Raw genomic sequence first — 17,022 nt, 5'->3', positions numbered from 1 at the left:
AAATAAGGAGGAAGCTCAGGGGCTTCCCTGATGGTCCAGTGGCTAAAACAACTAAGACCCAGCAGAGCCAAATATATAGTTGTTTTTTAAAAAAAAATGAAGGTGTTAAAGTTTTATCTTGCCTAGTGGGATACTATATAACTTGGTAACTATATTAGGATTGCTGGACACTACAAACCCCTTGAGGTTTGTGACTAGCAGTGTAAAATGAGACCAGTCGTTGTGTTTTTCTCCTCAATTTCAGCTGCTCTACCACAAGAACAAAACTGCATTTAACCAAAAGTAGTTATTTTCCATGGGAAATACACCTTTTTAAAAAAAGAGGGGGCAAGGAGAAATGAGAATTCAAAGGAATTAGTGAAACCAATGGACTATGGAATATAAAATAGGTAAGAAGGTAAGAGAGGACCTAGAGCATGATGGTGGACAGTAACAGTTGGCAGGTTAATGGATTGGAGGGTGCCTGAGAATTGTTTCTTGGGTAAATGATATTGGAATAATTAGCCATTGGAAATGGTTAGTAGAATCCCTGATTTATTCCTTACACGAAATAAGTTCCAAGTGACATAAAAACCTAAAAGTTAGCAATATATATCAATAAAAAAGTGTATATACATAGCAACTATAATTTCAATTCATAAAAAGACTTTCTCATCATGGCATTGAAGGAAATGTTTGATAAATATGACTAGAGGAAAACTAAAAACTTCTTTATTGCAAGAATATATAAATAAGTATATATATATATATAAAAGTATTTATATAAATATATAAATACATAATTCTTACCACGTGTGCATGATAAGTTGCTTCAATCATGACTGTAGCCCGCCAGGCTCCTCTGTCCATGGGGCTTATCTTGGCAAGAATACTGGAGTGGTTAGTCATTTCCTCCTCCAGGGGAATCTTCCCGACCCAGGGGTTGAACCTATGTCTCTTACGTCTCCTGCTTCAGCAGGCAGGTTCTTTACCATTAGTGCCACCTGGGAAGGCCCATAAGTCTTACCAATCAATATCAAAAAGCAGTATAGGCAAATAGAAAATTAATCAAAAGATATATGTAAGCAATATACAAAAGAAGAAATATCGAAAGTTAGAAATATTTTTAAATATATTCAATTTCATCAGAAAACAAAGAAACAATTTAAAAGCAAATTGAATAAGGCCAATGAAAGATAAACTGGAGAGAATATCATATATATATATATATATATATAAAATTAGAATGCTTTCAAATCAAAAAGAAAAAATAGAAAACTAAGAATGCTACCAGAGATGTACCCAAAAATATAACTAATTTGCAAAATAAGAAATATAATTAGATAAGACATTTATAAAATATTTAGCCTCATTATTTATCAATCATACAGTCAATTAATTAGTTATTCATTAATCAAATTTAGAAAGATTCCACGACCATAAAGCTGTGGAAAATGGGCACTTCCAAGCATTGCTGATTAATTATTACATATTGCATTATTAGGCTGGCATATTGTGATGTGATAATAAGGTCAAAATTTTATATAACCTTTGGCCTCATCATTCTACTTCCAGAAATTTAACCTTAGGCAATGAACACTGATGTGAGTAAAGAGGTATCTGTAATCAACATTGTGTGTAATGGGCAGGTAGGTAGGGTGAAGGCTGGGGTGAAGACAGAATGTAAGAGATCTAGGGAGTCAAAATTCTCCCCCCTCAAAAAGAGGAAAACATGTAAAATAAATAAGCTAGGTGCATCAATGTGATAGAGAAGTCTGAAGCCATAAAATTAATGACATAGAAGAATATTCAATGACATGGAGAAAAGTTTACAATATATTGTGAATTTGAAAAATCATATTCATATGGACTAATTTTAGTCTTTAAAAGATATACACAGGAAAAAACCTAGAAAGGCATAAGCAAATGATAATTGTGATTATGAATACTGGGAGCAATATAAAACATTTTTATTTTTTATATTTTTCTCTGTTATCACATTTTTATAAAATATTACTCTAGGCAGAAAAACACAGCTATTATCATTATGAATGAATTCATATAGCTTTTTTCCTCTTCTCTTATTCATAATCATAGTAAAAGTAATATTAAAAATATGCTTCAGATATTTTTTGTATGTCCAGTTCAATTCAGTTCAGTCACTCGGTCGTGTCTGACTCTTTGCGACCACATGAATCGCAGCACGCCAGGCCTCCCTGTCCATCACCATCTCCCGGAATTCACCCAGACTAACGTCCATCGAGTCAGTGATGCCATCCAGCCATCTCATCCTCTGTCGTCCCCTTCTCCTCCTGCCCCCAATCCCTCCCAGCATCAGAGTCTTTTCCAATGAGCCAACTCTTCGCATGAGGTGGCCAAAGGACTGGAGTTTCAGCTTTAGCATCATTCCTTCCAAAGAAATCCCAGGGCTGATCTCCTTCAGAAAGGGCTGGTTGGATCTCCTTGCAGTCCAAGGGACTCTCAAGAGTCTTCTCCAACACCACACTTCAAAGCATCAATTCTTTGGCACTCAGCCTTCTTCACAGTCCAACTCTCACATCCATACATGACCACAGGAAAAACCATAGCCTTGACTAGACAAACCTTTGTTGGCAAAGTAATGTCTCTGCTTTTGAATATGATATCTAGGTTGGTCATAGCTTTCCTTCCAAGGAGTAAGTGTCTTTTAATTTCATGGCTGCAGTCACCATCTGCAGTGATTTTGGAGCCCAGAAAAATAAAGTCTGACACTGTTTCCACTGTTTCCCATCTATTTCCCATGAAGTGATGGGACCGGATGCCATGATCTTCGTTTTCTGAATGTTGAGCTTTAAGCCCACTTTTTCACTCTCCTCTTTCACTTTCATCAAGAGGCTTTTGAGTTCCTCTTCCCTTTCTGCCATAAGGGTGGTGTCATCTGCATATCTGAGGTTATTGATATTTCTCCCGGCAATCTTGACTCCAGCTTGTGCTTCTTCCAGTCCATCGTTTCTCATGATGTACTCTGCATAGAAGTTAAATAAGCAGGGTGACAATATAGAGCCTTGACATGATCCTTTTCCTATTTGGAACCAGTCTGTTGTTCCATGTTCAGTTCTAACTGTTGCCTCCTGACCTGCATACAGATTTCTCAAGAGGCAGGTCAGGTGGTCTGCTATTCCCATCTCTTTCAGAATTTCCCACAGTTTATTGTGATCCACACAGTCAAAGGCTTTGGCATAGTCAATAAAGCAGAAGTAGATGTTTTTCTGGAACTCTCTTGCTTTTTCCATGATCCAGCGGATGTTGGCAATTTGATCTCTGGTTTCTCTGTCTTTTCTAAAACTCTCTTGAACATCAGGAAGTTCACGGTTCACATATTGCTGAAGCCTGGCTTGGAGAATTTTGAGCATGTCTTTACTAGCGTGTGAGATTAGTGCAATTGTGTGATAGTTTGAGTATTCTTTGTTTTTGCCTTTCTTTGGAATCGGAATGAAAACTGACCTTTTCCAGTCCTGTGGCCACTGCTGAGTTTTCCAAATTTGCTGGCATATTGAGTGCAGCACTTTCACAGCATCATCTTTCAGGATTTGAAAGAGCTCCACTGGAATTCCATCACCTTCACTAGCTTTGTTCGTAGTGATGCTTTCTAAGGCCCACTTGACTTCACATTCCAGGATGTCTGGCTCTAGGTGAGTGATCACACCATTGTGATTATCTGGGTCGTGAAGATCTTTTTTGTACAGTTCTTCTGTGTATTCTTGCCATCTCTTCTTAATATCTTCTGCTTCTGTTAGGTCCATACCATTTCTGTCCTTTATCAAGCCCATCTTTGCATGAAATGTTCCCTTGGTATCTCTAATTTTCTTGAAAAGATCTCTAGTCTTTCCCATTCTGTTGTTTTCCTCTATTTCTTTGCATTGATTGCTGAAGATGGCTTTCTTATCTCTTGTATGCCCAGACTTCTACAGTTGGGTACTCCAAGTTACCATTTCATTATGATAAAACAAATCCTTATAGGATTTAGTTGTGTGAAGCAGCTTTTTAAAATGCTATGTGGTAGTGATAGGTCCTCATTGAAAGAATAGCTAAATTCTTGAAAAGTTGGACTGGCTTTTCAAATACAAAGTTAAGCAGAGATTCTGCAAAGTGTAAAAATCATCCCTGAATATCAGTTACATATTAATTCTTTCTTTTTAATAGTATATTCCATGTAGGAATGAGTAAAGAGCATCAGACATTCATTTGATTGCAGGTACTTAGGAAATATAATAGTAATGTCTTTATATTTATTTCATGACTTACCAGGTAATCACTTAAATGTAACCACTGACTTATACATAATCAGAAAATATTTTCAGATAAAAATCTGTTTGGGAACACAGAGGCAAAGCTCCACATATTTCAGCCTCTCCTATTTTATAACTGTATCTTAAATATGTCTAAAGAAATTAAACCTTAGAAATTCTCACATGTACATAGAGGTTATAGTTCAAATAGATTAAACCTTTTCTCAGGCAACAAGTCTGCTATATCTAGGGATAAGTTAGTTGTAAATATGTTATTATTACCATGAAAACCCTAACAGAAAAAATAATTTTCCTCCCTGGCAATAGGAAAAAAAAAAAAGAGGCTTTCAGAAACCTTAAAGCATCTGGCAAGTATGTGTAAGGTGGCAGACAAAAGAGGTGGGAGGAGTGGATGAAGAATAGAAATGGAATGTCTTTCTTCAAAACTACCAGTCAAAGCTCAAAAAAGAAAAGGAGAAGCAAGCAGAATTTTTTTCTATTTTGCAAAGTTAGTGTTCATAGTAGATAAACAAAATAATGATAGTTTCATGATTCCTGATGTCAGCACCCTTCACACAACATAAACCTTTTCTCTTGTGAGAAAAGGAATTAATGAATACAAAGATGCAGGCTCAATGATGCCAACTTGCTAAAAGAATGTGTCTTGATGACTATCAAATTTTAAACATAATATCAAAGTTGCTGAACCATGAACATGCAGAGAACCCAAATAAGTATTAGTTCATCAGGAGTAAAATTCTTAAACTCAGTGTTTTAAATGAACTTTTATTTTTAAAGTTTTAAGTTAAATTCACCATATAATTTTTTTTAAATTTTATTTTATTTTTAAACTTTACATAACTGTATTAGTTTTGCCAAATATCAAAATGAATCCGCCACAGGTATACATGTGTTCCCCATCCTGAACCCTCCTCCCTCCTCCCTCCCCATTCCATCCCTCTGGGTCGTCCCAGTGCACCAGCCCCAAGCATCCAGTATCGTGCATCGAACCTGGACTGGCAACTCGTTTCATACGTGATATTTTACATGTTTCAATGCCATTCTCCCAAATCTTCCCACCCTCTCCCTCTCCCACAGAGTCCATAAGACTGTTCTATACATCAGTGTCTCTTTTGCTGTCTCGTACACAGGGTTATTGTTACCATCTTTCTAAATTCCATATATATGCGTTAGTATACTGTATTGGTGTTTTTCTTTCTGGCTTACTTCACTCTGTATAATAGGCTCCAGTTTCATCCACCTCATTAGAACTGATTCAAATGTATTCTTTTTAATGGCTGAATAATACTCCATTGTGTATATGTACCACTGCTTTCTTATCCATTCATCTGCTGATGGACATCTAGGTTGCTTCCACGTCCTGGCTATTATAAACAGTGCTGCGATGAACATTGGGGTACATGTGTCTCTTTCCCTTCTGGTTTCCTCAGTGTGTATGCCCAAAAGTGGGATTGCTGGATCATAAGGCAGGTCTATTTCCAGTTTTTTAAGGAATCTCCACACTGTTCTCCATAGTGGCTGTACTAGTTTGCATTCCCACCAACAGTGGAAGAGGGTTCCCTTTTCTCCACACCCTCTCCAGCATTTATTACTTGTAGACTTTTGGATCGCAGCCATTCTGACTGGTGTGAAATGGTACCTCATAGTGGTTTTGATTTGCATTTCTCTAATAATGAGTGATGTTGAGCATCTTTTCATGTGTTTGTTAGCCATCTGTATGTCTTCTTTGGAGAAATGTCTATTTAGTTCTTTGGCCCATTTTTTGATTGGGTCATTTATTTTTCTGCAGTTGAGCTGTAGGAGGTGCTTGTATATTCTCGAGATTAGTTGTTTGTCAGTTGCTTCATTTGCTATTATTTTCTCCCATTCTGAAGGCTGTCTTTTCACCTTGCTAATAGTTTCCTTTGATGTGCAGAAGCTTTTAAGGTTAATTAGGTCCCATTTGTTTATTTTTGCTTTTATTTCCAATATTCTGGGAGGTGGGTCATAGAGGATCCTGCTGTGATGTATGTCAGAGAGTGTTTTGCCTATGTTCTCCTCTAGGAGTTTTATAGTTTCTGGTCTTACGTTTAGATCTTTAATCCATTTTGAGTTTATTTTTGTGTATGGTGTTAGAAAGTGTTCTAGTTTCATTCTTTTACAAGTGGTTGACCAGAGTTCCCAGCACCACTTGTTAAAGAGATTGTCTTTAATCCATTGTATATTCTTGCCTCCTTTGTCAAAGATAAGGTGTCCATAGGTGCGTGGATTTATCTCTGGGCTTTCTATTTTGTTCCATTGATCTATATTTCTGTCTTTGTGCCAGTACCATACTGTCTTGATAACTGTGGCTTTGTAGTAGAGCCTGAAGTCAGGTAGGTTGATTCCTCCAGTTCCATTCTTCTTTCTCAAGATCGCTTTGGCTATTCGAGGTTTTTTGTTTTTCACCATATAATTTTTAAATGTAAACATTTTCTGAACATATGATATAAATAATAATGAATTTAGAAATCTTTTCTTTTGGAGTGAAGTGATTTTTCTACTAAATCCACTGTCTTGATTGACTTATAAATAAATTTTAAAATTCTAAACAAGTTGTAAGATTTCAATTTTTTGTCAATAAATACTAGGATTCTTAAGATTCTATTGAGCACAGCAGACTTTCTCTAATGCCATAGCTGTGTACACTAACCTGCAAGCCAATTTTAATCATATATAAATAGATCCAAATAGTGTTCTCATTTTTCATTTGACTCTATAGAGTAACTATAATGAAGACCTGACATTTGTTTATGTTTAACATGCATCATTTTATAGAATCCCTTGTGTGTGTTTGCATGACAGAGAGAAAGAGAGTAATTCACTGGGTGATTTTAAAATCAAATATGCACTTACTTGGCAGTAAGGCAGAGAGATGACTAGAACATTTAAGACATAGAGACATTCAGGTGCTCAAAAATAACTCCTGAAGAACCCTTCCCTAATTTATTCAATCATCAAGCACTTTCTGAGTTGTATGTTCCTTCAGCATTCAAACACCAGTTTCTATTACATTTGTTAATTCTGCAAATATGTGTTAAGTTCTTGTAATGTATACAGGAAATAGTACAGTGTAGAGGTTAGAACCCAGGCCTGGACTTCAGATGGACTGATGTGTGACTCAGCCCAGCCCCTTGGAGTCTTGTGACTTTGGTTAAGTTGCTTAACCTCCCTAACCTTTGTGTAATTAATCTGTAAAGTGGGGTAATAATAAGTGTATCTCTATATTCAGTTCATTTTAAATATGATTTGAAATATTAAATGAAATAATAACTATAAAACTTTTAGCTCATTAGTTAAGAGCTTAGTCAGGACTGGTAAATATCACTGCTCCCTTATTATTAGCGGTAGCCTACCACTACCTTGGTTTTGTTGTTGTTTAGTCGCTAAGCTGTGTCCTGCTGCTGCTGCTGCTGCTGCTAAGTTGCTTCAGTCGTGTCCGACTCTGTGCGACCCCATAGACGGTGGCCCACCAGGCTCCCCCGTCCCTGGGATTCTCCAGGCAAGAACACTGGAGTGGGTTGCCATTTCCTTCTCCAATGCATGAAAGTGAAAAGTGAAAGTGAAGTCGCTAAGTCGTGCCTGACTCTTAGCGACCCCATGGACTGCAGCCCACCAGGCTCCTTCATCCATGGGATTTTCCAGGCAAGAGTACGGAGTGGGGTGCCATTGCCTTCTCCGAAGCTGTGTCCTACTCTTTTGCAACTCCACGGTTCCCAGGCAAGAATTCTGGAGTGGATTGCCCTTTCCTTCTTCAGGTGATCTTCCTGACCCAGGTATCGAACCTGTGTCTCCTGCATTGACAGGTGGATTCTTTACCACTGAACCACGTGAGAAGCCCTGTACTTAATTTACTAAAGAGAAAACCAAAGGTATAGAGAAACTGGAGCAGATCCCACCTGATCTCTTAGGCTTAAAGGAGAACCTACCAAAAAGATAAAATGTTAAATAACCAAATAAGTACCCCATAGGAGTCTGTAAGATGTGAGAACATGAGGCTCACTAGTGGTAGCATAGTATAACAGTTAAGACTATAAACTCTGCCAGAGTCATCTGCTTCTGTTCAAATTCCTGTTCCACTACTGGCCAACTGTGTCACCAAAGGCTAGTTGTTTACATCTCTGTGCATCTGTTTCTTCAAATGTAAGGTAAAATAATAAGAGTACTTCTTTATAGGGTCACTAGGAGAATTAAGTGGGGTAAAGCACTTGTAAGAGTGCCTGGCCTAAAGTGTTTACTAAATGTTAGTGACCATTACATACTTCTTTGTATCCAGACCAAGACCTAGCAGAGTGATGTGCAACAAATATTTGTTGATTTGCTAGAAGTAATTGTATGAATACCAGACTACAGCCCTTTAACTTTTAATAGAGTGTCATTAATCTGTAATTGAAGGGAAAGCATCACAGTTTATTTCTGTGGGCGACAGAAATAAAATGGATGCTCCTGTGGCTATCCAATTTCTTCCCCTTTCTCAGTAAGAAAAGGGAAGTAAACTGCAAGTTTAAGGAGAAGAAGAAGAGCATACTGATTGCAGCTATAAAGCAGTGCATAAGGTGACATGATAAATGAAATGTAGCCCATTGATGTTGGGTATCCCTGCCCCTGGACTTCTTGATTTGACTGTCTGGTGGTAGTCCCCAAGAGTTCTAGAAATCCAAGTTTATTTACTCAGTATTCTTCAAACTCTATTCATTGTCCCGTGGCATGTTCATCACTATTTCATGGGGAAAGTGAAAGGATGAGTCTTTTCTGTGGTCAAATAGCTTAGTGAAATATTGACAAACACAGTTAAGTAGGTTTCTCAGAGGTTTTTTTTTATGTATGAATCTCTAGGAGAGGATGAGATGCAAATATTGCACTTCCCCCAGTGTACTCAACTGTGGAATTCTTTTCTTCTAGAAAGTATATCATTATATTCTATTTCAAAGAAGGGGGTTGGGGAAATTCTGCTTTAATTGGAAGGAAAAATCTTATTGGCTATATAACAAGCAATATGGAGGATATTTACATATTTGGGCAGAAAAGGAGAATTAAAGTTTTGAATACCCATGAAATGCCAGAAACTTAAACAGTTATATAATCTTTGTAGACAGTGCACTTTGTTTTAGCACTAAGATTTTATAGATGAAGAATTTGAAGCTAAAGTCATATAGCTAGTAAGGGAAAGAGATGACTGTTTCCATTACTTGAAATATATCTTAAACATCTGGAATTGCACTCTGGGAGAAAGGAAGACTGGCAGAGAAAGGTTACTCCAGGACAACTGCAAATTGGGAGAAAGGAAGACTGGTAGAGAGAAAGGTTACATCAGGACAACTTCCATTTTTTTTTTTTTCATCATTTTACCCCCACAATATGTTAACTGAAATCCACTGAGAGTAGGATGGTGAAAGTTATAAGTCCTAATACAAGTACAGAGGAAATACAAATTGCTTGAAGACAAAGCATAAGAAATAGCACAGGAAATGCTGACTATGTTCTTTTCATATTTTAGGACTGCAATTTCTTTACCTTCCACTGAATAATTTTCATAGCAGGTACTTGAGTATTTCAGTGGTCCTGGTTTCCTTTGAATAAAGAACCAGTAAAACCAAGACAGACACATTTTAAAACCTGTGTGGGTTAAAAGAGGGACTGGGTTCTGGAATTTGCCTCAAACACACACACACACAAACACACACATATTCCTATGTAACATATAAATGTGTGTATATATATTCAATCCATGACAGTTCATACCATTGTCCACTGAGGATGAGTATCTTCCAACTGTGTGGCCAATGTAACCTAACAAATTATTTTCATAATTTGTATTTGTATATAGTTTGATTATTTAATCAGAGGGTTTGACACTGATGATTTCCTGAGAATCTACCACACCCTCTCTCTGGAATAAGAACACTAAAAGGAATTTTGGTGACCCTGTACTGCAGATTCCATCCTTCAGGAAACCTGTAAACTCAAAGGTGTAGGGCCAAGAGCAACAAAATTGCCAGGTTCTGGCTAACAGACCACTTTTGCAATACCCTGGGGCACTAGGGCCAGACAAGATCATTTCTCATATGTGGCACTAATAATATAATTTGTGACTTAAAAGAAGGTCGTCTCCCGGAGTCAGTGACTATTACGTAATTGCTTAAAGTATATTTCCAGACAGGTGATCTGGAAACCTTTTACTTATTGCTATTTCTGAACTTTACAAATCTTTTGACTCCTTAATGCAGCACAACTTGTAGGTTTGAGAGAATTTGCTTATACAGAACATTGTCTTATTTGAGCCTCAAAATAACCTCATAAGTAGATGGTGAAAGTGAAAGTCGCTCAGTCCTGTCTGACTCTGTGACCCCATGGACGGTAGTCCATGGAATTCTCCAGGCCAGAATACCCGAGTGGGTATCCTTTCCCTTCTCCAGAGAATCTTCCCAACCCAGGGATTGAACCCAAGTCTCCTGCATTGCAGGTGGATTCTTTACCAGCTGAGCCATAAGGGAAGACCCATAAGGTAAGGCAGGTACTTTCATTACCATTTTAAAGACATATACACTGAGGCTTATGCAGCCATAATGAAGGACTCCCAAGGTCGAATTCAGCACTCTTAAGTGTGACAGCCTTGAGATTGCGCATGCATGAACTGGGACGCAAAGTTGAATTATCGCTGAGAACTGCAACTCAGAAAATTTTCTGGTTTATTTGCTTACATTTCATAGACATTCTTCTCAGACAATCAAATTTCTACCATGGCCACAATACGTTCTGACCAAAAAGTCATGTTCGTGTATCTACAGAGTGGAGTTGTTTCTTGTTTTCTTCTTCTTCTACTTTTGTGAAGTGAAAGTATTAGTTGCTCAGTCGTGTCTGACTCTCATGGACTATACAGCCCACCAGGCTCTTCTGTCCATGGAACTCTCCAGGCAAGAATATTGTAGTGGGTTGCCATTTCCTTCTCCAGGGGATCTTCCCGACCTAGGGATTGAACCCGGGTCTCCCGCATTACAGGCAGATTCTTCACCATCTGAACCACCAGGGAAGCCTCTTCTTGTGTGAAATAGCCTGAAAACAGCTCCCTCTTGCTGTTCTTCCGAGTGTACCTTCACCAAAGTTGAAAGATAGAGCGCGCAGTTAGTATTTCTGTGCGTCCCCGGCCCCGCTGCTGGGTTCCCGCTGTTCATAGTAACCAGTCGATAGGTAGGCGGTCTTTTTCCTCTTGTTCAGAGCATCTCTTTCCTGCCCAGAGGTTGCCTCTTTCTCATCTACCAGCGCAAGCCTGGCGGCTTTTCATTCCAGCCTGGACAGCACTGCCTGGGCTGCCGCTCTCCGGCAGCTCTCTTCGTTCACCCGAAGAGATGTCCCCATGGTTCGGCAGTAAAGCAGATCAAGTCCCCACGGACTCCTGTGGCCCAATTCCAGCCCATCCAGCTGTGGGAATCAGGCTTTTCCCGGAGAAAACCCCAGGAATTTAGTTTAGAGAAAACTCCTAAGTCCCACCCACCCCCAAACCCGCTCCCAGCCCCAGGGGAAACTGGAAAACGAGAAATTCCTTTCTCTCGCTGTGATACGTGCACGCTGGCAGCCGCGGGGACTGCGTCGGGACCAGCGACTGCATCCTTCCAGTCAGCGAACGCAGGCAGGAGACAAGACAACGGGCATCAAAAAACTAATACAGTTATGTAAAGTTTAAAAATAAAATAAAATAAAAAAATTAAAAAAAAATAAAAATAAAAATCAGTTTTTTTGGGAAAAAAAAAAAAAGTTACTGTTACACTGCAGAGGAGGGTGGAGAGGAGCGGGGCGGTAAGAGAAATTCCCGTAGTCGAGTTGTCCTGAGAATGAAGTTAGCCAGACTGGCTCTCCAGATGTGGGCGGACTCTCGGCGCAGGGAGAAAACCCGGCTGGCGCAGGTGGCCGTCACGCGCCAAATTCCGGTTCAAGAGCACCCGAGCGGGCAGTGGACTCTGGATTTCTAGGTACCGCGTCTATTGAAGTCACAGTCAGGGTTAAGGTGATTCTTGACGGAGGCCTGAGAAAATGATGGGAAGCCCTGAAAAGGTATGACACGTCCAGTTCTCCGAGCTTTTTTCTTTTTTTTAAATTAATAGAAGAGCGGGGAAGCATCACCATCAACCGATATGCCGAGGAATCCGCGCTTTCCAGCCCCACCCCTGCAGCAGTGATGCAAAAAGGACAAATCACCGACGTAGGAAGTTGGGAGAAAGGAAAATCCCGGGGGGAGAGGAGAGGGAGGTAGCGAGAGTAGGCACCGAGCAGCCTCCAACCACTGGGGCGAGAGGGAGCGCGATCTGGAGAAACAAACTCCGTATTAATAATTTGAGTTTGGAGTCCAGGGCATTCGGAGATTGGGAGCGCACCTTCCAGGCTTCGCTGGAGTTGAGAAAGGGCGGAGCAGGGAAAGAGACGGGCGACTCGACCGAGAGCGGCTGAGTTGGCTGGTGGGACTCTACGCCCGGAGACGCCTGCAAGAGAGGGAGCAGAGCCCGGCTGGCGGTGAGCGCTGGCCAGGAGGGAGCGCACCGCGCAAGGAGGCGGGAAGGGAACGGGCCTCAGCGGAGACCGAGGGGGCGCTGCATGGACAGCATGCGATTCTCCGGGAGCCCCAGCGCGGGGCCCGCGAGCAACTCCAGCCGGTGGTGGCCTCTGACTGCCGGAGGTGCCAACACCAGCGAGGACTCGGAGGCGCTCGGGGAAGACGGCGGCCCGCAGGCGGACACGCGCAACGAGGAGCTGGCCAAGCTGGAGATTGCCGTGCTGGCCGTGATTTTCGTGGTGGCCGTGCTGGGTAACAGCAGCGTGCTGCTGGCGTTGCACCGCACGCCTCGCAAGACGTCCCGCATGCACCTCTTCATCCGCCACCTCAGCCTGGCCGACCTGGCCGTCGCCTTCTTCCAGGTGCTGCCCCAGCTGGGCTGGGACATCACCTACCGTTTCCGCGGACCCGACGGGCTGTGCCGCGTGGTGAAGCACATGCAGGTGTTCGCCATGTTCGCCTCGGCCTACATGCTGGTGGTCATGACTGCCGATCGCTACATCGCCGTGTGCCACCCGCTGAAGACGCTGCAGCAGCCCGCGCGCCGCTCGCGCCTCATGATCGCCGCCGCTTGGGTGCTGAGTTTCGTGCTGAGCACCCCGCAGTACTTCGTCTTCTCCGTGGTCGAGGTGAGCAACGTCACCAAGACCTACGACTGCTGGGCCAACTTCATCCAGCCCTGGGGTCTCCCGGCCTACGTGACCTGGATGACCGGCAGCGTGTTCGTGGCGCCTGTGGTCATCCTGGGCACCTGCTACGGTTTCATCTGCCACCACATCTGGGGCAACGTCCGCGGAAAGACAGCGGGGCGCCAGGGCGCGGGCGAAGGCGCCTTGCACCGAGGAGTCCTGCACGCACGGTGTGTCAGCAGCGTGAAGACCATTTCCCGCGCCAAGATCCGCACCGTGAAAATGACCTTCGTGATCGTGACGGCCTACGTCGTTTGCTGGGCGCCCTTCTTCATCATCCAGATGTGGTCTGCCTGGGATAAGAATTTCTCCTGGGTCGGTAGGTGTCGGGACCGCGGAGGAAGGTGAAGGAATGGGGGCTCTGTGTTGGGAATTGGGGGAGTTGGCAAGGGAGAGAGAAGTGGGGAGAGAGAGTCTTTTCATAACATCTTCTAGGGCCATAGTTCTTAACTTAGTGAATGAGAATCACACCTTGAGTGGAATGGTTAAAAGAAACTGTAACCAGCTCCTAAAACCACAAATCCAGAACCTATGCCCTCCCGTCAGCCACGCAGTTACAAAACAGAAAAATTTACTCTCTGTCAAAGCACTAACAACAGAGTTAATACCCTGCTTTCAAGTCTGCTGGATTCAGGGAAATATTTATACTGTCACGACTGCTTTTTGCTAGCTTGTGAAAAGTAACACACTGTAAAATTTTTGTAGAAATGCCCTAAAGTAAGGGTAAAACAGACATTTTTCTGAAGAAAGATTTTTAAATTTTTTTTAAGTTTTATTTATTCCTCATCCAGCCAACAAACATTATTGTGCATATTTTATGCTTGGTCCTGGGGGTATGAAGATTAAACGCCTTGCAGGAAGATTCTTAAGTCATTTCAATTTGGCATTTAGCTAGTGTTCTGTTTCTTAACATAATGTTTTAATTTTTTTCACTGTGCATAGGTATGTTGATGATTTCCATTCTTTTTGAATAGAATCTTGGTCACAGATCATGATCACCTTTAAGATTTGCATCTTAGCACAAAGTTTGATGAAATAATCTGTAATTTATTCTGGCATAACAAGAGTGAGAAGACCCAAATTTATATTTAATAAGGAAATGTCAGTGCTTGCCAATTATTCTTATCTTTAGAAAAGGTATATTCTCAGTGCCTAGTTCTACTGTGAAAGGTTATATTTATGTGGTTTGACAATGCAGTTACACACACACACACACACACACACACACACACAAAATGGTTCAAAGACTGTTGGAATTTCTTAATTCATCCATTCTCCATAATATAATTTAGTTGTTCAAACCACAATCAAAGAGGGTTTTCTTTTAAAATTAAAAGAAGTTTCTAATTAGCCAAAGAAAACAACTAAACACTGCATCCTTCAGGGACCTAGTTCAACTATCCCCTTTGTAAAGAGTTCTTACTACAAGAATGTGTTTAATATTAAAAAAAAATTTTAATGACCAAACATGGTCCATAGTGTCATACTTTTGCCTCAGTTATCAGGATGCATACAGTTTGGTATATGTGGCCATGGACTCTTGAGATTTCACTGAAATGGCAGCCATTCTGTAAGTGCTGTCTCCATTAGCATATGCTAGTGCTAACACAAATGATTCAAAGTTTTATTAGTAAATGATACAGTATTCTTAGCCTCTACTTAAATATTTTAATAGTGGTTTAAAATATCTGAATTAATTTCAAGGCATCTTGCTCATGAAAATATTTTACAACAAAGCAATTTCCATTCACCAACTATTTCCCTGATTGATAAACAAATACTTCATTTTCTATATTGACCCAAAACATTGTCCCACTTTTCTGAACCAATAAAAGAATGAGTTTATCCAGTGCTTTTACTTGCGTTTGATTAGTCAAATGCTCTCCCCTTATGTTTTCCATACAGAGTCAGAAAACCCAGCCACCGCCATCCCTGCATTACTGGCTTCCTTGAATAGTTGCTGCAACCCCTGGATATACATGTTTTTTAGTGGCCATCTCTTGCAAGACTGTGCCCAAAGCTTCCCATGCTGCCAAAACGTGAAACAAACGTTCACCAGAGAAGATTCTGACAGTATGAGCCGAAGACCGACTTCCTTCACTAACACCCGAAGCCCCACCAACAGTATGGGAACATGGAAGGACTCGCCTAAATCTTCCAAGTCCATCAAATTCATTCCTGTTTCAACCTGAGCCCCCTGTGTTCACAGTCTGACTCTTGTAATGGACTTTTCAGCCCATTGACTGAATTCAGCTAGAATTATTAGACAAATGAACTTATATAAGATATGATTAATCAATCTGTTGAGTACAAGACTGTGTTTCTCCCTGCATTTTTCACATTGCTACAAGCAAAAGCAATTAATTGTTTTATACAGAATGTTAATAAAAACATGCAACACTAAAATCTGCAGAACTAATTCCTAGAAATAACAGAAGCCATATTTCTAAAGGAATAATCATAACCATGCTTTATATTTTTCTGTAGGTTTCCTTTCTTTTTATTTCTGACATAACTAAGTCTTGATTGGTTTAGAAGTCATATAATGTAGGGGCATTATTTCTGAACAAAGTAATTTCGTCATCAGCCTTAGAGTTTGAAAGGAATTGGAAAAGACTTTACAGAAATTGTTTCTGTCCAGTAAAATCAATTTGTGTATCAGAAAATGCAGCCTCTAACTGTGGCATGGAGATGGGATGGTGCCTTGGAGAGATGTGAGAGCTTGAGGCTTATTGATCATGGGGTGCCTGTTGCAGAGTGAAAAGGGGAAAGTTCTGTTAGAAGCTATAAATCACCTCAATTTCAGAAACGTCACTTTAAAACTGGCAACTTCCTCCTTTGGTTCCTCACATTTTATTGGATGTGAAAGGCATGATTACCAGGATATTGAAGGTCAGAGAAAATGTTGTCAGCTGGCCAATGATATCTTTTTGCTCTCACTGCAAAGTTGCTTTAAAGTCAGATTTGTATGACAGATACCTGATTTTCTTAGAAGGGCAGAAAAGACAGATTGCCTTAGGGTCTATGGAGCCTAATCTCTAGAACATAGTAAACATGTTTAGACCAGTGTTCTAAGGTATCCTGTGCTATCCAGGATATTAACATCATCATTACATCCTGTTTGGGAAATCCAGATTCATAGCTGTGAGTCTTCTAAAAAGTGACTCAGGATACTGAATGTCCTCTCATGATTAATTAAAAATAACTTGGACCTTCCTTCTGATCTCCCACCCATCTAACAGTTTCATAGTAGAGGAGAGACAGGGTTGGGCAGGGTGAGGGCAAGGAAATAGAAAGAAAACTGCTCTGCATCTAGTCTGCCTTCCTTCATTATTAAGTGTGTGACTTGAGGCAAACAACTTCAAATGACATAAAGCCTCCATTCACAGGGTTGTTGTAAGGACTAAATGAAATCAAGTGTATGAAAGGATCTTCCTAAACTGTCAAATGCTATATGAATGCTACCTCTTGCTTTTATCATAGTATTCTGAGGAGTGGGGGT

General features: G+C 40.6%; 1 protein-coding gene across 1 annotated transcript; it reads left to right on the top strand.

Annotated features, from left to right (window-relative positions):
• The first annotated feature begins 12,042 nt into the window (after positions 1-12,042).
• AVPR1A (arginine vasopressin receptor 1A) lies at positions 12,043-15,926 on the top strand. The gene is made up of 2 exons (XM_006072606.4): positions 12,043-13,839; positions 15,426-15,926. Exons 1-2 carry the CDS (start codon positions 12,873-12,875, stop codon positions 15,710-15,712), a joined length of 1,254 nt encoding a protein of 417 aa, XP_006072668.1. The 5' UTR covers positions 12,043-12,872; the 3' UTR covers positions 15,713-15,926.
• Positions 15,927-17,022: the final 1,096 nt, after the last annotated feature.

The sequence above is a fragment of the Bubalus bubalis genome, chromosome 4, assembly GCF_019923935.1.
Source record: "Bubalus bubalis isolate 160015118507 breed Murrah chromosome 4, NDDB_SH_1, whole genome shotgun sequence".
Taxonomy (NCBI): Eukaryota; Metazoa; Chordata; class Mammalia; order Artiodactyla; family Bovidae; genus Bubalus; species Bubalus bubalis.
This window is presented reverse-complemented; position numbering and strand designations above follow the sequence as displayed.

What these genes read in the sequence shown, in the direction of transcription:
- AVPR1A (XM_006072606.4), top strand. Translation starts at nt 12,873, where the DNA reads ATGGACAGCATGCGATTCTCCGGGAGCCCCAGCGCGGGGCCCGCGAGC. An exon ending in TAAGAATTTCTCCTGGGTCG is followed by an intron (nt 13,840 to 15,425) that starts GTAGGTGTCGGG and finishes TTTTCCATACAG; the next exon opens with AGTCAGAAAACCCAGCCACC.